The 19,250-nt window shown below is 68.3% G+C and overlaps 5 protein-coding genes across 5 annotated transcripts; all 5 read left to right on the top strand.

The window, feature by feature from the left end:
- Positions 1 to 66: 66 nt before the first annotated feature.
- MRPL4 (mitochondrial ribosomal protein L4) lies at positions 67 to 3,075 on the top strand. Its single transcript, XM_087777931.1, has 9 exons — positions 67 to 202; positions 297 to 345; positions 1,006 to 1,177; positions 1,282 to 1,333; positions 1,941 to 2,058; positions 2,153 to 2,259; positions 2,354 to 2,463; positions 2,579 to 2,649; positions 2,763 to 3,075. Exons 1-9 carry the CDS (start codon positions 104 to 106, stop codon positions 2,906 to 2,908), a joined length of 924 nt encoding a protein of 307 aa, XP_087634057.1. The 5' UTR covers positions 67 to 103; the 3' UTR covers positions 2,909 to 3,075.
- A 709-nt stretch (positions 3,076 to 3,784) lies between these two features.
- LOC104021460 (intercellular adhesion molecule 4-like) lies at positions 3,785 to 5,796 on the top strand. Its single transcript, XM_087777930.1, has 5 exons — positions 3,785 to 3,978; positions 4,367 to 4,630; positions 4,713 to 4,997; positions 5,184 to 5,444; positions 5,612 to 5,796. The coding sequence occupies exons 1-5, from the start codon at positions 3,921 to 3,923 to the stop codon at positions 5,746 to 5,748; spliced, it is 1,005 nt and encodes a 334-aa protein (XP_087634056.1). The 5' UTR covers positions 3,785 to 3,920; the 3' UTR covers positions 5,749 to 5,796.
- A 134-nt stretch (positions 5,797 to 5,930) lies between these two features.
- LOC148052906 (uncharacterized) lies at positions 5,931 to 10,545 on the top strand. Its single transcript, XM_087777909.1, is given in 3 exon segments — positions 5,931 to 7,983; positions 7,985 to 8,282; positions 10,027 to 10,545. Coding segments are annotated over 3 exon segments (1,572 nt in total). The 5' UTR covers positions 5,931 to 7,228.
- On the top strand, positions 9,887 to 14,725 carry LOC104018401 (intercellular adhesion molecule 1). The gene is made up of 7 exons (XM_087777926.1): positions 9,887 to 10,907; positions 11,990 to 12,262; positions 12,344 to 12,661; positions 12,749 to 13,015; positions 13,150 to 13,425; positions 13,522 to 13,764; positions 13,919 to 14,725. Exons 1-7 carry the CDS (start codon positions 10,856 to 10,858, stop codon positions 14,149 to 14,151), a joined length of 1,662 nt encoding a protein of 553 aa, XP_087634052.1. The 5' UTR covers positions 9,887 to 10,855; the 3' UTR covers positions 14,152 to 14,725.
- LOC148052905 (uncharacterized) lies at positions 14,645 to 19,153 on the top strand. The gene is made up of 4 exons (XM_087777929.1): positions 14,645 to 15,120; positions 16,051 to 16,232; positions 16,494 to 16,772; positions 18,058 to 19,153. The coding sequence occupies exons 1-4, from the start codon at positions 14,645 to 14,647 to the stop codon at positions 18,219 to 18,221; spliced, it is 1,101 nt and encodes a 366-aa protein (XP_087634055.1). The 3' UTR covers positions 18,222 to 19,153.
- The last annotated feature ends 97 nt before the right edge of the window (positions 19,154 to 19,250 follow it).

The raw sequence follows: 19,250 nt of genomic DNA, 5'->3' as shown, positions 1-19,250 counted from the left end.
CTCCTCCTCTTCCTCCCCCCCGACTTCCGCTTCCGCCGGAAGTGGCGCCGCGCTCCCCCTAAAGACGTCATCGCGGCGCGCCGCCCGGCCGCGCGCTCCCGCCATGATCCGTGCGGGGGGGCCCCGTGTTGCCGCCGCCGCCGCCGCCAGGGCCTGGGCCTGGGCCTGGGCCTGGGCCTGGGGCCGGGCTGGGGCCGCGGGGGTGAGGACCGGCACCGGGGGGGGCCGGGGCCGCGTAGGGGGCGGGCGGAGGTCGGAGGCCGCCGCCCCTCCCGCTCACGGTTGCCCTCCCGCAGGTCTCGTCCGCCCCCGCCGGGCCCCCCGCGGCCCCCGAGCCCCGCACGGGTGAGTCCGGGGGGGTATCGGGGGGTCTGGGGGGGGGGGGCAGCGGGGACGGGGTGGCCGTGGGGCTGGGGACAGCGTGGGGACAGCAGGGTTGGGGTGGCCGTGGGGCTGGGGACAGCGTGGGGACAGCAGGGTTGGGGTGGCCGTGGGGCTGGGGACAGCGTGGGGACAGCAGGGTTGGGGTGGCCGTGGGGCTGGGGACAGCGTGGGGACAGCAGGGTTGGGGTGTCCACGGTGTCGGGGCCATCGTGGGGACATCAGGGACAGGGATGACAAGGGTCAGGGCAGTGGGGACAGGTTTCTGTGGGGTCAGGGCAGTGGGGCCACCCTGGGGACAACGGGGACAGGGTGTCTGTGGGGCTGGGGCCACCACGGGTGGAGATGAGCGAGGTCCGGCCTATGGGGACAGATTTCTGTGAGGTCGGAGCTGCGGGGACATCGGGGCGGGTGGCTGTGGGGCTGGGACCACCCCGGGGCTATCGGGGACCGGGTGGCCATGGGCTCGGGGCTGCAGGGCCACCCTGGGGGCGCGGGGACAACCTGGGGACAGATGTCCCTGGGCTTGGGGTGTCTGGGCCCCCCCTTAGCCCCCGGCTGGAGGTTCCTGGTGGCTCGGTGGAGCCGCCACGGTCCCCGCTGCTCTCGTGTCGTCCCCCCCAGAGAAGCTGCGGCTGTCACCGCCGCCGCGCTCCCCCGTCCTGCGGGCCTGCAGCGTCCCCGTCCCCTCGCACCGCTCCCCCGTGCAGGCCTGGGTGGAGTCGCTGCGGCACCACGATGACGAACGGCGGGGCCTGACCGACCTCCACCCCGATGTCTTCGCCGTCAGGCCCAGGTGGGGTTTGGGGGGGCTGCCGGGGAGCGGGGGGAGCCCTCGGGGACGCGCCGGGGGGGGGGGTGGTGGGGGTCCCCTCGCTGAGTGCCCCCCGTCTCCCGCAGGCTCGACATCCTGCACACGGTGGCGATGTGGCAGAAGAATTTCAAGAGGATCGTGAGTATGGGGAGGGGGTTTGGGGGGGCTTAGGGGGGCAGAGGGAGGTTTCGGGGGGCAGTAGGAGGGCTGGGGGGAGGAGAGGGAGGTTTGGGGGGAGAGGGGACTTGGGGAGGGGAAGGGGAGGCCTGGAGCCGGGTCTGGAGATGGAGAGGGAGGGGAAGGGGAGGTTTGGGGGGGGTGAGAAGGGTTTCGGGGGGTTAGGAAAGGCCTGGGGAGGGGAAGGGGAGGTTTGGGGGGGGGGGGAGGAGGTTTTTGGGGGTGAGGGAGGGCCTGGGGAGGGGAAAGGGGGGTCGGGGGGAGAAGAGGAGGCTGGGAGGGGAAGAGGGAGGCGAAGGGGAGGTCTGGGAATGGAGAGGGAGGAAAAGGAGGACTGAGGACGGGAAGGGGAGGGCTGGGGAGGGGAAGGGGGGCCCTGGGGGGGAGAAGGGGGCCTGGGGGGGCAGAGGAGGGTCTCGGGGGGGCAGGGGCTCCCAGGGCAGCAGCCTGGCCGCAGAGGAGGCAGCTGGGACCGGGGCTCCTGCGTCCCCTCCCGGCGTGGGGAGGGGGACAGGGGGGCCACGAGGGGCCGGTCCCCAAGCGCCCCCGCCTGCGTCCCCCCCGGCAGAGCTACGCCAAGGTGAAGACGCGGGCGGAGGTGCGGGGAGGCGGCAGGAAGCCATGGCGGCAGAAAGGCTCGGGCCGGGCCCGGCACGGCAGCATCCGCTCGCCGCTGTGGCGCGGGGGTGAGTGGCTGCGGGTCATGGGGGGACCCCCAGACGGGGGGGGGGGGGGCTGCGGCCAGGCTCGGGGGGGTCACTGAGCCGGGACCCCTCGCAGGGGGCATCGCCCACGGGCCGCGGGGTCCCACCAGCTACTACTACATGCTGCCCATGAAGGTGCGGGTGCTGGGGCTGAAGGTGGCACTGACGGTGAAGCTGATGCAGGTACGAGGTCCTCGGCGTTTCGGGGGGGCTCCTGGGGGTGCTGGGGACGCGGTGACACCCCCCATTTATTGGCGACATCCCCCCCTTCTCGCAGGATGACCTCCACATCGTCGACAGCCTGGAGATGCCCACCGCCGACCCCCAGTACCTGCTGGACCTGGCGCGGTACCGGCGCTGGGGCCGCTCCGTCCTCATCGTCGATGTGTGAGTGCGGGCAGCGCAGGCACGCGGGGAGCCCCAGGGACGGGCAGCGCTGCCTGCACGGCGCCGGGGGCGCCGGGGGTGTCCCCCCACCCCGATTTCACCCGTTTCTCTCCAGCAACGAGATGCCGGAGAACATCGGAACCGCGGCAGCCGGCTTGAAAACCATCAACCTGATCCCGGCGTTAGGTGAGAGCTCCGTGGTGACCGTGGCCCCTGTCCCCAGGGACCCCCCCCAAATGTGGCAGGGACCCCCCAAACCTGGTGGGGACCCCCCAAGCCCCCCCGTCATACCTCCGCAGGTCTCAACGTGCACAGCATGCTGAAGCACGAGACGCTGGTGCTGACGCTGGACACCGTCACCTTCCTGGAGAAGAAGCTGCTGTGGCACGACACCCGTTACTCGGCGCTCTACCCCTTCTCCATGCCCTACAGCGACTTCCCCTAGCCCCCCCCGGGCAGGGTGAGCCCCCCCGGGCAGGGTGAGGCCCCCCCGGGCAGGATCTGACCCCCCAGGCGTGATCCAGCCCCCCCCGGGCAGGATCCGGCCCCCATCCCTTTGGACGGGGGTTTTGGGGGAGTGCTGCGCGCCCCATTAAAGCGAGGTTTCTCCCAGCTGCTGCTTTGCTTTGTGCTGGGGGGGGGGGTTGCACCCACCTCCCTTTGCGGCCCCCCCGTATTTGCGGACCTTTTGCGGCCCCCCATTTTTGCAGTCTCTTTGTGACCCCCCCATATTTGCAGCCCCTTTGCATCCCCGCCATATTTGCACCCCCCATATTTGCAGTCCCTTTGCGGCCCCCCTATATTTGCATCCTTTTGCAGCCCCCCATATTTGCGGCCCCCCATTTTTGCAGTCCCTTTGTGACCCCCCCACGTTTGCAGCCCCTTTGCAGCCCCCCATATTTGCACCCCCCGTATTTTCAGTCCCTTTGCAGCCCCCCCATATTTGCAGTCCTTTTCCAGCCCCCCCATATTCACAACCCTATTGCAGCCCACCATATTTGCAGCCCCTTTGCGGCTCCCCCATATTTGCAGCCCCCCATATTTGCAGCCCCTTTGCGGCCCCCCCGTATTGGCAGCACCGCGGGGTGCCGCCTGGGTTCGGTGTCTGCGGGTGGCCGGGATTTTTGGGGCCACCGCGGCAGAGGGGTTCGTGTCCCGCCCCGCCCCCTGCAGTCGTGCCCCCCCCCCCCCCCCCCCCCCGATGTGCCGGGGTTCAACCGCCCTTGCCGGAGCCGGCGAGCGTTTCGGCGGGAGCTGTTCTCACCGGGCCTTGGCCGGGGCCGGCGGTTGGGGTGTCACGGGCGAGGCAGGCGTGGGCTGGGCCTGGCTGCTTCCCCCCCCCAGCCCCTCCCGGCATCCAGGGCTCCGGCACGGGAAGGCCGATTACAGAGGAAAGGGAGGAAATGTGGTAAGAGCTGGCCCTTCCCAGGCAGCGCCGTGCTCGCCGGTGCCGGACGATGGATCCTTGCCGGAGCTGGGGGGCGATGGCCTTGCTCTGCCTCCTCGTGCCGGGGGGTGAGTTGGGGTTTGGGGGGGACGCGTTCCCCCCACCCTTCCCAGGCTCGGCCGGGACGCTGGCACCCTGCCGGCGTTGCCGTTGGGTCCTGGCGTGCGGGCGTCCCCGCCGGTGAGGCGGTGGAAGAGGCTGAGGGTGCTTTAGGGGATCCCAAGGGGGGTCCCGGTGGTGGCCCCCCCTCCCCGGTGCTGGTTTGGGGGTCCGGTGGGGCCGGGTGGGGCCGCCCGTGGGAGGGTGCTGGTGTGGAAGCGGCTGGTTTTGTTAGCCACATCCTGGGCAGGACTTGGCTAACGGGCACCGGATCTCCTGCCCGCGCCTCGCGGCGGGGGTCGCCCCCGGTGCCGGGACCCCAACCGGGTCCTGCCGTAACTGGGTGCCCTCTCCCAGGGCACCCCATTCCCTGCCGGGTGTCCATCTCCCCCGAGGAACCGACGGTGGAGTTCGGCACCTCCCTCCTCCTCAATTGCACCAGCTCTTGCCATAACTACAGCCGGTTGAACTGGGAGGTCTCCATCACCAAGATGGGGATGCGGGGACCCGGCTGGGTGTCCCTCGACATCCCCAACGTCACCGACTGGAGCTTGGAGCTCCAGTGCTTCGGCGTTTTCGGGGAGCAGCGGGATATCGCCACCACCACCCTCCGTGCTTACCGTAAGGACCACGGCACGGGGGGGGCGGCCCGGGGGGTCCCGGCACCCTCCCAGTCACCTCCATCCCCGCCTTGTCCCCGCAGGGTTCTCACCCCCCAAAATTTGCCTGGAGGGCGACGCGGTGGCCGGCAAAGAGGCGCGTGTCACCTGCGCCGCGGCCGCCCAAGTCTCCCCCCCCGACCCCCCAAATCTCCGCCTGACGCTGAGGGGCGGGGGGCTCCCCACCAGCACCCGCCGAGGTCCCTCTGTGGGGCTGGGTTTCACGGCACGGCCGGAGCAGCACGGCCGGGAGGTGACGTGCGAGGCCGTGTTACAGCTCGGGCGCCGTACGGTCAATGCCAGCGCCACGACCGTGCTGTCGGTTTGGGGTGAGTTTGGGGACGGGGACGTGGGGGGCGAGCTGGGGGCCCGGGTGGGAGCGCCGGTGCCGCCGGCGGCACGGTGCGAGCCCTGGGTGCCACGCGGTCGGGGTGGTCTCTGGCATCGGGGTGGGGAGGAGAGGGGGCACCCAGCCGGGCTCTGGGTGCCACTTCCCTGCCACCCCCCATCTCCAGCCCCCCCCCGCGATGTCCGGGTGTGGGCACCGCGCACCGTCTTCACCACGGGTGACAACCTCACGGTGACGTGCCGGGCAGAGGGGAACCCCTCGCCGCAGTTCCGTTGGGAGCTGCCCACCAACGCCAGCTGGGAGCTGTGGGATGGCGGCACCACCGTCACCATCCCGGCTGCCCGACGGGCGCACGGCGGCACCTACCGCTGCCTGGCCGAGAACCGCTACGGTGCCAGCGCTGCCAGCATCGACATCCTCTTCCAAGGTGAGGGGCGCCCGCGGTGCGCGGCGGCACCCAGTCCCCCGCCGGGGCTGGGTGCCACGGCAAAGGGTCGGCACAGAGCGGTGTAAGCGACGGAGAAGGGGACGGAGCCGGCATCTCCCGGCGACGTCCATCCCGGCGCCCAGCTCAACCCCGTCCTCTCCCCGCAGGATCCCCCCGCAGCCCCCTGATCCCCGTGGTCGTCACCTTGGCCGTGGTCACCGTACTGGCCATTCTCGCCACCTCCTGGTGGCTTTACCGCGCCCAAGGCTGGAAGCCGATGCCAGGTGGATCCCAGCCCAGCTAATCCTGCCTCCGGGCTGTACGTGGGAGCAAAGAGCCGTTTTCCACCATCTCTCTGTGTATTTTTCCCACCTTTTCCCGGGCTGCCGGTACGGCGCAGGCACGCAAGCGGTGCGTGGGAAGGGAGGGCGAGGCACCGGCTCCCGGGCATCGATCCTGGTGCCGCGTTGCCTCCGGAGGAGGGAATCCTGGGGCACGGCGGGGCACGGCGGTTTCCTGGCACTCACGTGGCTGAGCGTCATTCAGCCGCCCTCGGCAGCGGGAGGGCAGAGGGACGCGTGGGGCGCGAGGCCGCGCCGGCTGCCGCTGGGATCCTGCCAGCCCCTGAACTTCGCTTCGGCACCAAGTCCCAGGGGACTGGAGCTCGCAGCAAGCGTGCAATGGGGCACGGGGCCCGCAGCAAGCGTGCAATGGAACCTAGAGACTGCAGCGGGTGTGCAATGGGGCACGGGGCCCGCAGCAAGCGTGCAATGGAACCTAGAGACTGCAGCGGGTGTGCAATGGGGCTTGGGGCCCTGCAGCAAGCGTGCAATGGGGCTTGGAGCTCGCAGCAAGCGTGCAATGGGGCTTGGGGCCCTGCAGCAAGTGTGCAATGGAACCTAGAGACTGCAGCAAGCGTGCACTGGGGCTTGGGGCCATGCGGCAAGCGTGCAATGGGGCTTGGGGCCCACAGCAAGCGTGCAATGGAACCTAGAGACTGCAGCGGGTGTGCAATGGGGCACGGGGCCCACAGCAAGCGTGCAATGGAACCTAGAGACTGCAGCGGGTGTGCAATGGGGCTTGGGGCCCTGCAGCAAGCGTGCAATGGGGCTTGGGGCCCTGCAGCAAGTGTGCACTGGGGCTTGGGGCCCGCAGCAAGTGTGCAATGGAACCTAGAGACTGCAGCGGGTGTGCAATGGGGCATGGGGCCCGCAGCAAGCGTGCAATGGAACCTAGAGACTGCAGCGAGTGTGCACTGGGGCTTGGGGCCCTGCAGCAAGCGTGCAATGGGGCTTGGAGCTCGCAGCAAGCGTGCAATGGGGCTTGGGGCCCTGCAGCAAGTGTGCACTGGGGCTTGGGGCCCGCAGCAAGTGTGCAATGGAACCTAGAGACTGCAGCGAGCGTGCAATGGGGCTTGGGGCCCTGCAGCGAGCGTGCAATGGGGCTTGGGGCCCGCAGCAAGCGTGCAATGGGGCTTGGGGCCTCCAGCAAGCGTGCAATGGGGCACGGAGCCCGCAGCAAGCGTGCAATGGGGCTTGGGGCCTGCAGCAAGCGTGCAATGGAACCTAGAGACTGCAGCGAGTGTGCAATAGGGCATGGGGCTTGCAGCAAGCGTGCAATGGGGCTTAGGGCCTGCAGCAAGTGTGCAGTGGGGCCTGCAGTGAGTGTGCAATGGGGCATGGGGCTCGCAGCAAGCGTGCAATGGGGCATGGGGCTCGCAGCAAGCGTGCAATGGGGCTTAGGGCCTGCAGCAAGCGTGCAGTGGGGCCTGCAGCGAGTGTGCAATGGAGCTGAGGGCTCACAGCAAGCGTGCGATGGAGCCTGGAGCCTCCCATGAGCGTGCAATGGGGCTTGGAGCCAGTAGCAAGCGTGCAATGGCACCTAGAGCGTGCAATGGGGCTTGGAGCTCACAGCAAGCGTGCAAAAGGGCGCAGAGCCCACAGCGGGCGTGCCAGGGGCCAGGCTGCTGGGCACCGGCGCAGGGACAGGCAGGATCGGTCCCATGGCGGGGGGAACGGGGTGGACAGAGCCGCAGGAAGAGCGGAAGGAAAGGCCGGTGCTTGGCGTGCAGCGTGGCCGGGAGCCAAGGGCACGTGTGGCCCCGCCGCGTGCCAGCGGGGTGGGGGGATGCTGGGGCAGCCCCCAGCCGGGCCCCACGGCTGCAGGAAGAGGTGGCTCAAGCGCCTGTTCCTGCTGGGAGCTGCCTCGGTGGCACGTGGCCGCGTCCTGCGCCGGGAGCCACGTCCTGCGCCGGGGGCCGCGTCCTGCCGCAGGGCTGCGTCCCGGAGGCTCAGCGCTGGTGGCTGGGGCAGGACTGTGGCCGTGACGCTCCCACCACCGGTGGCATCAGCACCGCGGCCATCGTCCCTGCCAATCTGTTGCCGTGTCCCTGTCCCCTGTGTCCCTCCCTGTCCACCTCCTGTCCCTCCCGTCCCTGCCATCCACCCCTGCGTCCCTCCCCATCCACCCGTGTCCCTGTCCCCCATGTCTCTGCTGACCCGTCCCCATGTCCCCTGCGTCCTCTGTGTCCCCCATGTCCCTGCCAATTCACCTCCATGTCCCCTGTGTCCCTGTCCCCCATGTCCCTCCCAATCCATCTCCTGTCCCCCAGGTCCCTGCCAATCCACCCCTGTGTCCCTGTCCCCCATGTCCCTGCCAATCCGCCTGTGTCCCCCGTGTCCCCGTCCCCATGTCCCTTGTGTCCCTGTCCCCCCGTCCCTGCCAATCTGCCCCCATGTCCCTGTCCCCCAGGTCCCTGCCAATCCGTCCCCGTGTCCCTGTCCCCCATGTCCCTGTCCCCCATGTCCCCGTCCCCCAGGTCCCTGCCAATCCACCCCCGTGTCCCCCCCCCGTGTCCCCGTCCCCCCTGCCCCTGCCCATCCGCCCCCGTGTCCCCGTCCCTGCCCATCCGCCCCCGTGTCCTCATCCCCCCCATCCCTGCCCATCCGCCCCCGTGTCCCCGTCCCTGCCCATCCGCCCCCGTGTCCCCATCCCCCCCGTCCCTGCCAATTCACCCCCAGGTCCCCCCCTCCCTCCCCAGTTCCCCACGTCCCCGTCCCCCCTTCCCGTCCCCCAGCCCCTTTCCAGCCGCTGCTGAGCCAGCGCGGGGCCAGGAAGCGCCCGTTGCCCACCCCGCTGAGCGCCGTGGCCTCCAACCCCCCGCGAGCGCTGGGGCTGGGGACGGTTGCCAGCGAGATAAGCACTTTCTGCCGGGAGCTGGGCCAAGGCCAAGGCCAAGGGCGGAGGGCTGCCTGGCGTTCGCGGCACTGTCGGCACAGCAGCGCCTAAACCAGCCCAGGGATGGGGACAAACCAGACGACGCTGGTGGCGGCACAGGCCGTTGGGATGGGGACAAGGCTGAAGGACGTCATGGGAGGCGGCAGCGGCAGCGGTGGGGGTGCAGACGCTGGGTCGCGACGTTTCGGCGACGGCTTTCGGGGAGGAACCTCGCCGCCCCGGCACGGTTCCCATTGAGGTGTGTGGGTTTGCTGCCGGGTGCAGAAGTGAAACCCCGCGGCCATGAGAAGCTGCACCGGACTTTCCTTCCCCTGGCAGCGCTGGAGCCGGGGTGGTGGCAGCACGGCAGCGGCGGGAGTGAGGGCAACCAGAGCCTCCAGTACCCTCTGGACCCTTTGTCCCAGTTGCGTCAGGAAAAGAAAACACTGGGTGGGAAGCCAACGGCCAACGCCGAGGGATTGGTGGCGGGTGGCCAAGCCAAACTGCCGGTGCCCCACGTCTGCCAGTTTGGCAGAAACCGAGGGGCCGTGCTGGCGTCCCCGGGGTCCCTCCGCTGCCCATCCCCGCAGCCCCGCGGTTCCCATCGGCCGAAAAAAATTCCCTCGCGTCAAAAAACCTGACTAGAAAAGAGGAAGCGGGGTGTTCCGGCGCGCTCAGCTCGCCCTTCCCATGTGTTCAGGATGAGGTCACCCCGCTGACGCCCCCGTACCCCGCGGTGCCTTAACCCACCCGCGGCCGGGTGACAGCCGGATCACGTGGTGGGAAATCAGGGCTGGGGTGCGTAACGCTGAGCCCCCCGCCCAGTTTGGGGGCGCAGGATGGGGCCCCCCGCTCGCCGCCTCTCTCAGTCGGTGGCACCCGGCCCCGATCCTGCGGCAGCCGGCGTGGGACCGGGGCTCGGCCGTGGGCACCCTTGTGGCACCGTGGGCTGGAGCGAGCCCCGTGGGGCCAAGCGGCTGCGGTATCGGGGGCAGGAGGGCAATGGGGCGGAAGAAGTGCCCCATCCCGGGGCAGGGGGGCAGGAGAACTGCCCCATCCCGGGGCAGGGGGGCAGGACCCCCCCTCCAGCCCCTCCAGCCCCCGGGATCGCCGCTGCTCCGGGGAAAACCCGCAGCCGAAGTCCCCGTTGCACCGGAATTCCCCGGGGGCCAGAGGGGCCGGGCTGGCGCCGAGCTCATAAAGCACCGCCCCGGGCGGGACGACCGACAGACAGACAGACCGACCGAGATCCCGAGCCGGCGTGGTGCTCCCGGAGAGCCTGAACTGATCCATCCCGGAGAGCCCGACCGGAGCCTTCCTGGTGCTCCCGGAGAGCCCAACCGGAGCCTTCCCGGTGCTCCCGGAGAGTCCGACCGGAGCCTTCCTGGTGCTCCCGGAGAGCCCGACCGGAGCCTTCCTGGTGCTCCCGGAGAGCCCGACCGGAGCCTTCCCGGTGCTCCCGGAGAGCCTGAACCGACCGATCCCGGAGAGTCCGACCGGAGCCTTCCCGGTGCTCCCGGAGAGCCCCACTGGAGCCTTCCCGGTGCTCCCAGAGAGCCTGAACCGACCGATCCCGGAGAGTCTGACCGGAGCCTTCCTGGTGCTCCCGGAGAGCCCGACCGGAGCCTTCCCGGTGCTCCCAGAGAGCCTGAACCGACCGATCCCGGAGAGTCCGACCGGAGCCTTCCTGGTGCTCCCGGAGAGCCCCACTGGAGCCTTCCCGGTGCTCCCAGAGAGCCTGAACCGACCGATCCCGGAGAGTCCGACCGGAGCCTTCCCGGTGCTCCCAGAGAGCCTGAACCGACCGATCCCGGAGAGTCCGACGCAACTGATCCCAGAGAGCCCAACTGGACCCTTCCCAGTGCTCCCGGAGAGCCCGAACTGACCGATCCCGGAGAGCCCGACCGGATCTGCCTGGAGAGCCCAACCGAACACTTCCCAGTGCTCCCAGAGACCCTGAAGCGACCGATCCCAGTGCACACCGAGAGCCCGACCGGATCCATCCCAGGGACCCCAAACCGACTGGTCCCAGAGAGCCTGACCGGACCCATCCCGGTGTTCCCGACCCCTCGCAGCGTTCCTGGAGAGCCCGACCGGATCCGCCTCGGTGTTCCCGAAGAGCCCGATCCATCCCGGTGCTCCCAGAGGACTGAGCCCACCCGGTGCCGGTGCCCACCCTGACACCCCACAGCACCATGCACCCCGCAGTGCTGCCGCTGGCCCTGTGCGCGCTGGCTGTCATCGCAGGTGAGGGGACACCGGGGGACACCGGGCTGGGGGTGGCATCGAGCGAGGGTGGCGGGAACCCAGGGACCCCCCCCGCGGGTGTTCCCGGCACAGTGGGGCGAGGCCGGCGCGAGCGTGTTGGCACAAGCGCGCGGGTGCGAGCCTCTCATCGCAAGCGTGTTGGTGGCGTCGCGGCTGGCGTGAACGCTTGTGTCAACGTGACCTTGTCACCGTGAGCGTGTCACAGCGGATCCTGGGGTCCCCATCGCACCGGGGGAGCGCAAGCGTGCCGCCGCGGTGTCGGCGTCGGGCCGCACCCGGCACCGGGGGCTTGGTGGGGCGGCCGGGATGGGGGTCCCGGATCCATCCCGGCCCCCGCTTCCCGCAGCCGTCGCCTCGCCAGCGGAAGGCGCAGCCATCCGGCTCCCGTTCTTGCGAAATCTCTGGATTACAGTGGGAATTTTTTTTTTCTTTGTTGTTTTCTTCCTGCCGAGGGTTATTCCAGGAAAGGGCAGGACTTTTCCCCTCCTCAGGGGCAGGGAGACCTCACAGCTTCTCCCAGGGAATCCCCCACCGAAGGGCGCCGGTGCTGACTCACCCCGGGGGGCTTCCTCCGCAGCCCGGTGGGGTTCGGCGACAGATGCTTTGCTCAGGAAAACACCGGCACGTGGGGCCGGAGGAGACTGCGAGGCTGCACCGGGCAGCAGCTGGGGACAGCTGCTGTTGTCCCCAAGGGCCGGAGGTGGGGCCCCGGCGTCCCTCCCCCGGCCCCGTCACCGGGTTTTTGGCTGAAGGCTCCCAGCTGGATGGGGAGGACGGATCCTTGCCCGCCGGCAGAGCCAGCCACTTCCTGTGGCCGAAGGAGAAGCTCGGCGGCTCTGCGGCTTCTCCCTGCCCACAGCGGCTGGCTGGCATCCTCGCCACCGTGCCGGGGATGGGGACCGGCCCAGGGGTCCCCTTGACCATTCCCCCTGCCATACTGGGAACGGGGACAAGCTCGGGGGTCCCCTCGACCTTCCTCCGCCGTGCCAGGGATGGGGATGTGCCCAGGGGTCCCCTCGACCACCGAACCCCCCCACCAAAGCCCTGGGTTTTCCTGGCAGGGCGGTCGGGAGCCTCCTTCGAGCTGTCGGTCGAGCCGGCGGTGCTGGTGGTGGAACACGGCGGATCGATCCAGTTGACGTTGAAGACGACGTGCCAGGATCCCAAAGCATCCGGTAACGTGGAGACATCAATTCTGAAGCAGTTGGTGACGGCAAAGCCGAGAGAGACGGTGGTGGACCTGCTCAACGTCACCACGTGGCACTCCAGCATCCTCTGCTACTACACCTGCAACCAGGAGAGGAAGGTGGTCACCACCCAACTCATCAGCTACCGTAAGGCACCGCGCGGAGAGGGGGGCCCTGCCCGTCCCGGCAAACTGGGATCGTCCCCGTCACTCTGCGTCTCTCCCCTAGGTATGCGGGGTCCGGCGGTGCTGGATCCAGTCCCGCAGCTGGAGGCAGGCAAGAGCTACGAGCTGGTGTGCCGCGTGGCCGACGTTGCGCCGATCCAGAACCTGACGTTGATCCTGTGGCAGGGCGATGAGATACTGAGCACCGAAACCTTTGAGCAGCGTGACGAGGACGAGCCGACGGTGGCGCGGGTGACCTACTGGCTGACGGCACAGCACTGGCACAACGGGCAGAACGTCACCTGCCAGGGGCTGCTTGACCTGGGGCCCTACGGCCCACAGCTGAACACCACCTCCGACCCGCAGATGTTGACCGTCTACGGTAAGCCGGCACCGGCATCTTACCCGCATTTGCTCTGCTGCGGTTGCAGCAACCGGCTCATCCCGGGGTCTTTCTCTCCGGTGGCAGAATTCCCGGAGGATCCCAAGCTGGAGCCTCAGATCTACCTGGAGACCGGTGAGATGGTGAACGTCAGCTGCACCGTCGATCGTGTCTTCCCGGTGGCGCGGTTCGAGCTGGCGTTTGCCAACCGCACCCTGCAGCAATTCCTTAGCAAGGACAAGCAGCAGGCCACCGCCGAGGTGTCCTCCAGCCAGCCGGGGGACTTCGGGCTGGTTTGCACCGCGAGGGTGGGACCCAAGGAGCGGCGGAAGGAGGCGACCGTCCACGTCTACAGTGAGTAACCGCGGCGGTGGGGCCGGCAAAGACCCGCCGGTGGCACGGCCCTGGCGAGCTGCACCGGGAAGGAGGGAGCGGTTTCATGCCGTGGCATCACCAGATCACCCCGGTGTCGTCTCCATCGCTCGCAGGGTTTCCCTTGCCGCAGCTGAACATCAGCACCACCAGCCCAGCAGCCGGCACGGCGGTGGCAGGGCACTGCTCTTTGCCGCACGGCCACGCCGCTGAGCTCCGGCTGCAGATCCGCGCCGGCCACCGCGTCCTGGCGGGGTGGGGACCGTCCCCGCTGCGCTTCAACCTGACGACGCGCGAGGAAGACGATGGGCTGGAGCTGAGCTGTGATGCCAAGCTACTCGTCGGCGGCAAAGCCCCAAAGAGGAGCGCGCCCATCCGGCTCACCGTCATGGGTGAGAGCACCGCGGCCGGGCTCCGTCCCGGGATGCTGAAGGGGAAATTTCTGGATGGGAATTAATTTGTTGTCCCTATCCCGGCTCTTCCCACAGCCGGACCCTGGATGGACGATGGGAGCTGCCCCCCCAGCCAGAACTGGACGGAGGGGCAGGATGAGACCCTGCGCTGCTCGGCACGGGGCAACCCCCCACCCCTCCTGGAGTGCACCAAGGACGGCGAGCCCTTCCCCGCGGGGGTGCCGCGCCCCGTCACCCGCACCCACGCCGGCACCTACCACTGCCAGGCCACCAACCGGCTGGGTACAGCCATCCGGATTGTCACCGTGAGGGTGCACTGTGAGTGGGGACGGGGGTCTTGGGGGTCTCGGGGGTCTTGGGGGCCCTGGGGGTCTCAGGGGGTCCTGGGGGTTTTGGGTTTCCTGGGATCTTGGGGGGTCCCAGGGGTCCCAGGGCTTGGTGCCACTGACCACCCATCCCCGCTCTCCGGCAGACCACGACCCCAACTTGGTGCTCCTGGCAGTGGTGCCGGCAGTGGCGGTGGCCGTCCTGCTCGCCAGCGGTGTGGGCTATGGTATTTACTACCGCAAGAAGAAAATCCGGGAATACCGGCTGCAGGAGCGGCAGAAGCAGCTGCAGATGGAGAAAATGGAGCCATCGAAGCCGCCGGTGTGCTCGGAGGAGACGGCCGCTCTCAACGGTTCGGCACGGGAGGCTCAGCCGTAGCCGGGCAGAGGCGGTGGAGGGGCCGGCAGCCCCCTGCCCGTCCCGCTCCCCTGCCCATGGGCAAGTGTCCCGGCGAGGGCTGAGCGCTGTGGCCGCCGGCTCCCTCCGACTGATGTGACAGTGACATTGAGGACTGGGGGGGAGCCGCGGCGGGGTGGTGGACGCTATGGTGAGACAGCACTGGTGGCTGCTGTTGCCACGGGGAGGTGACAGCTCCGAGACGAGGACCTGCTGCGGTTGGGATGCTGGGGGGGCGCGGCGCCGGCGTCCCCCCCGTGACGGAGACGCTCCTTTTCTCTCCGAACTTTATCCCTTGGGAGACCCGAAGCCAGTTTTGGGGTGGCCGCAGGCTGCTCCTGTTCCCCGCGGTGACACCGAGGCCGGGAGTCTTGGTGCCGCAGGGGGAGCATCCAGGCTGAATCCCGGGATTTCGGTGCTGAGGTGGTGTTGGCACTGATGCCGGCGGGAGCGTGAGGAGCTGGAGCGGAGGGAGATGCAGCTGCCGGTGAGGCTGGAAGATGCTGTCGCGACATGTTGCTCCAATAAAGGCTGTCGGCAGCAGTGCCGTAACGCACTGGGGTTCTGGTTGGGAACGGGGATAACCGAAGCCCAGGGGGGTTCCGATACCCTGAGCCCTCGGTGGCTGTGGTTGCGCCGAGCATGCGCCGCAGTACCCAAACCCCACTTCCTTCCTCGTTGCCGCCATTTGCCCACCGGCACCAGCGGTGTAGCCGGGGCCAGTGGGGCCGGGGCGGAGCCGGGGCGGACGGGAAGGATGGAGAGCGGCCGTCGCAGCGAGATGGGGGACGATGCGCCTCTGAGCCGGGTGCCCCCGCCCAGCGCCCTGTGCCGGGGTGACGGGCTCTGGCTTCTGCTCCCAGCCTTGCGGCTCCCCGCTCCCCGGCGTGGCAATGCCCCGGTGCGGCTTCCCAGCCTGGTCCCTCGCCGGGCTGCTCCCGGCTCTGTGCGGTGAGTGCCCTCCCTGCGTCCTGGCTCGTCCCCCTGCACCCCAACCCGGCTGGGGATGTCCCGTGTGTCCCAGCTCATCCCACCCCCACTCCAGCCCACCTCCCCGGGACATCCCCTGTGTCCCAGCTCATCCCATCTGTCCCAGCACATCCCACCTACATCCCGACCCACCTCCCCTGGGACATCCCAGCTGGCCCAGCTGGTCCCCTCCCACCCCAACCCAGTTGGGGACATCCCGTGTGTCCCCAGCTCACCCCCCTGCACCATGACCTGGCTGGGGACATTCTGTGTGTCCCAGTTCAGCCCGTGCATCCCAGCTCATCCCACCTCCACCCCAACCCAACTGGGGACATCCCCTGTGTCCCAGCTCATCCCACCTCCCCGCCAACCCAACTGGGGACAGCCCGTGCGTCCCAGCTCATCCCACCTCCCTCCCAACCCAACTGGGGACATGCCCTGTGTCCCAGCTCATCCCACCTCCCCCCCAACCCAACTGGGGACAGCCCGTGCGTCCCAGCTCATCCCACCTCCCCCCCAACCCAACTGGGGACATGCCCTGTGTCCCAGCTCATCCCACCTCCCCCCAACCCAACTGGGGACAGCCCGTGCGTCCCAGCTCATCCCACCTCCCCCCAACCCAACTGGGGACATGCCCTGTGTCCCAGCTCATCCCACCTCCCCCCAACCCAACTGGGGACAGCCCGTGCGTCCCAGCTCATCCCACCTCCCCCCCAACCCAACTGGGGACATGCCCTGTGTCCCAGCTCATCCCACCGCCCCCCCCCAATCCACCTCCCCAGCTCACCCCCTGCCTCCCAGCTCATCCCAGCCCATTCCAGGACCACCCACCAACCCCTTCGAGGTGGCGCTGGAAGGGACCTCCTCGGAGGTGGGCTATGGTGGGACGGTGCTGCTGAACTGCTCCACCAGCTGCCGCGACGCCGGGGCGCCCGGGGGGCTGGAGACCTCCCTCAGCAAGGAGTGGGTGGGCCGGGGGCCGGGCTGGCTGAGCATCCGGCTCCGCAACATCACCGAGCCCCTCTCCGACATCATCTGCTACGTCTCCTGCTTCGGGGAAAGGAAGGTGGTGACTTTTACGGTGCTGGCTTACGGTAAGAGGCTGCTCGGGTCCTTCCCGGGGGCATTCCCGGTGGATGGGGACTGGGGATGGGGGATGCGGGAAGGGAGTAGGGATGCACCGGATCTGGGGAGCCCCCACCCCTCGGAGGGGCAGCGGGATGGGGCAAACTGGGACGGATGCTGCAACTGGTCCTGGGGGAGAGAGGAGCTGGGTGCTGGATCCGGCCGCGCTCGGGCAGGATCCCCTTTGGGGTGACCTGCAATGTTGGGTGCCATCTCCCTCCCTGCCACAGAGCTCCCCCAGCCTCACCTGGCCATCAGCAACCCCAACGCCTCCTGCAACGAGACGGTGGCCATCGCGTGCTCCTCGGTGCCCAGCTGGCCCCCGGGGCTGAAGCTGTGGCTCCGCAGCAGCCGCCGGCCCCTGCAGCCCTGGGCAGAGGGGCCCGTGCACCTGGAGCTGACGGCCGGGGAGGATGACGATGGGACCGAGTTCTCCTGCGAAGCGCAGCTCAGCGTGGGCAACCGGACGCTGCGGAAGAGCTCGGCCACGGACATGCTGGGAGTCATGTGTGAGTGGGGCGGCGGGCGCCGGCGAAAAACCCTTCTGGGCCTTTGCAAAACTCCTCGGCCCTGGTGCAAAATCCCTCAGCCCTGGTGCAAAACCCTTCTGCTGTGGTACAAAGTCCCTTGACCCTGTGCAAACCCCCTTGACCCCATGCAAAACCCTTCTGCCCCGTGCAAAACCCTTCGGCCCCGTGCAAAACCTTTCTGCCCTGTGCAAAATCCTTTGGCCCTGTGCAAAATTCTTCGGCCCTGTGCAAAACCCTTCTGCCTCGTGCAATGCTCTTTGTCCCTGGCGCAAAACCGCTTGACCCCGTGCAAAGCCCCCTTGGCTCTGTGCAAAGCCCCCTTGGCTCCATGCAAAACCCCTCAGCCCTGGTGCAAGACTTGGGGCCCTGGCTCGTGCTGCAGGACCCCAGGCTGCAGCAGGGACCCTGCTGGCCCCAGCCTGGGGTGGTGGCGATGCCGGGGCTCGTGATGGGGGTCCCAGGTGTCCTGGTGGTCTCAGGGGTCCTGAGGATCTCAGAGCTCCTGGGGGTCCCGGGGGTCCCAAGGGTTCTGGGGATCTCAAGGGTCCTGGGTTCTTGGTGGTCTTGGGGGTCCCAGCGGTTTTGGGGGTCCTGGTGGTCCTGGTGGTCTCAGGGGTCCTGGTGGTCTCAGAGTTATTGGGGTCCTGGGGGGTCCCCGGAGGTCCTGGGAATCTCAGAGGTACTAGGGGTCCTTGGGGTCCTGGGAGTTTCAGGAGTCCTGGGGGTCCTGTGGTCCTGGGGGTCCTGGGGGTCTCAGGGGTTCTGGGGATCTCAAGGGTCCTGAGGTCTTGGTTGTCTCGGGAGTCCCAGAGGTTTTGGGGGTCCCGGTGGTCTCAGGGGTTTTGGTGGTCTCAGAGTTATTGGGGGTCCTGGGGGTCCTGGGGGTCCCGGATGTCCTGGGGGCCTTAGGGGTCCTGGGGGTCTCAGGGGTCCTGGGAGTCTCAGAGGTATTGCAGATCCTTGGGGTCCTGGGAGTTTCAGGGGTCCTGGGGGTCCTGTGGTCCTGGGGGTCCCAGGGGTCCCAGAGGTCCTGGAGGCCTTAGGGGTCCTGGGGGTCTCAGAGGTATTGGGGGTCCTGGGGGTCCTGGGAGTTTCAGGGGTCCTGGGGGTCCTGGGGATCTCAGAGCTCCTGGGGGTCCCAGGGGTTCTGGGGGCCTTAGGCGTCCTGGGGTCTTGGTGGTCTCGGGGGTCCCGGGGTTCTGGGGGTCCCAGGGGGATGGTGGGGGCTCAGTACCACTGACCACCCCTCCCCGTTCTCCGGCAGACCACGACCCCGACGTGGTGGTCCCGGTGCTGGTGGTGGTGCTGGCGGTGGCCGCCCTGCTTACCGGCCTGACGGTCTACAGGATCTACTACCGCAAGAAGAAAATCCGGCAGTACCTGCTGCAGGAGCGGCACAGGCGGCTGGCGCCGCCACGCTCAGGGTAGGAGGGTGCCCCCCTCAGTGATGGGGGGGCTCCACCATAGCCCCCCAAAAGCCGCATTCCCCCCCCGCAGGGAGCCAAACCCCTCCCTGGGGCTGAGGGCCGTATCCAGCCCCCAAGGGCAGCGGTGCTGGGGGGTCGCAGCCCCCCACTGCTGGGTTTGGGGGTGCTGGGGGGGCTCGGTGGCCCCAGGGATGGAGACCCCCCCCCCCCGTGCCCATCACCCTGGCCTCGGGCTCCCTCTGGGGGGCCCAAAATGGCTCTTAATGGTTGAAGGGTCCTTGAGGGATCGTCCCAGCTCCTCCACGAGCATCTTGTGACGGGAGGGGAGAGGGTTGCACTGGGCTACGTTGGGCTGCACTGGTCTTTACTGGTCTATACTAGGCTGTACTGGGCTATATTGGGCTGCACTGGTCTATACTAGGCTGTACTGCTCTGTACTGCACTATAGTGGGCTATACAGGGCTGTACTGGGCTGTACTGGGCTGTACTGGGTTATATTGGGCTGTACTGAGCTGCACTGGTCTATACTGGACTATACTGGGTTATATTCGGCTGTACTGAGCTGCACTGGTCTTTACTGGACTATACTAGGCTGTACTGGGCTATACTGGGCTGTACTGGGTTATATTGGGCTGTACTGAGCTGCACTGGTCTTTACTGGACTATGCTAGGCTGTACTGCTCTGTACTGCTCTGTACTGCACTGTAGTGGGCTGTATTGGGTTATATTGGGCTGTACTGGGCTGTAGTGGTCTACACTAGGCTGTACAGGGCTGCACGGGGCTGTACTGGACTGTACTGGGTTATACTAAGCTGTACTGGGCTGTACTGGGCTGTACTGGGGAGTGTTGGGGTCTTGGCCAGCTCCTTGGGAGCAATTCAATGTCCTTCTGGAGGGAGGAACCTGATTGGGGGTACAGGCAGGGGATTGGGTACAGGCAGGGGACTGGGGGTACAGGCAGGGGATTGGGGGTACAGGCAGGGGATTGGGTACAGGCAGGGGACTGGGGGTACAGGCAGGGGATTGGGGG

Source organism: Nipponia nippon, unplaced genomic scaffold (genome assembly GCF_047370975.1).
Source record: "Nipponia nippon isolate SJK-2023a ecotype South Korea unplaced genomic scaffold, ASM4737097v1 scaffold_42, whole genome shotgun sequence".
NCBI lineage: Eukaryota > Metazoa > Chordata > Aves > Pelecaniformes > Threskiornithidae > Nipponia > Nipponia nippon.
Note: the sequence above shows the minus strand (reverse complement) of the source record. Positions and strands in the feature narration are given on the sequence as shown.

What these genes read in the sequence shown, in the direction of transcription:
- LOC148052905 (XM_087777929.1), top strand. Translation starts at nt 14,645, where the DNA reads ATGCAGCTGCCGGTGAGGCTGGAAGATGCTGTCGCGACATGTTGCTCC. An exon ending in TTTTACGGTGCTGGCTTACG is followed by an intron (nt 16,233 to 16,493) that starts GTAAGAGGCTGC and finishes TCCCTGCCACAG; the next exon opens with AGCTCCCCCAGCCTCACCTG. An exon ending in GGACATGCTGGGAGTCATGT is followed by an intron (nt 16,773 to 18,057) that starts GTGAGTGGGGCG and finishes GTTCTCCGGCAG; the next exon opens with ACCACGACCCCGACGTGGTG.
- MRPL4 (XM_087777931.1), top strand. Translation starts at nt 104, where the DNA reads ATGATCCGTGCGGGGGGGCCCCGTGTTGCCGCCGCCGCCGCCGCCAGG. An exon ending in GGCCCCCGAGCCCCGCACGG is followed by an intron (nt 346 to 1,005) that starts GTGAGTCCGGGG and finishes CGTCCCCCCCAG; the next exon opens with AGAAGCTGCGGCTGTCACCG. An exon ending in GTCTTCGCCGTCAGGCCCAG is followed by an intron (nt 1,178 to 1,281) that starts GTGGGGTTTGGG and finishes CGTCTCCCGCAG; the next exon opens with GCTCGACATCCTGCACACGG.
- LOC104021460 (XM_087777930.1), top strand. Translation starts at nt 3,921, where the DNA reads ATGGATCCTTGCCGGAGCTGGGGGGCGATGGCCTTGCTCTGCCTCCTC. An exon ending in CTGCCTCCTCGTGCCGGGGG is followed by an intron (nt 3,979 to 4,366) that starts GTGAGTTGGGGT and finishes GCCCTCTCCCAG; the next exon opens with GGCACCCCATTCCCTGCCGG. An exon ending in GACCGTGCTGTCGGTTTGGG is followed by an intron (nt 4,998 to 5,183) that starts GTGAGTTTGGGG and finishes CCCCATCTCCAG; the next exon opens with CCCCCCCCCGCGATGTCCGG.
- LOC104018401 (XM_087777926.1), top strand. Translation starts at nt 10,856, where the DNA reads ATGCACCCCGCAGTGCTGCCGCTGGCCCTGTGCGCGCTGGCTGTCATC. An exon ending in CACCCAACTCATCAGCTACC is followed by an intron (nt 12,263 to 12,343) that starts GTAAGGCACCGC and finishes TCTCTCCCCTAG; the next exon opens with GTATGCGGGGTCCGGCGGTG. An exon ending in CATCCGGCTCACCGTCATGG is followed by an intron (nt 13,426 to 13,521) that starts GTGAGAGCACCG and finishes CTCTTCCCACAG; the next exon opens with CCGGACCCTGGATGGACGAT.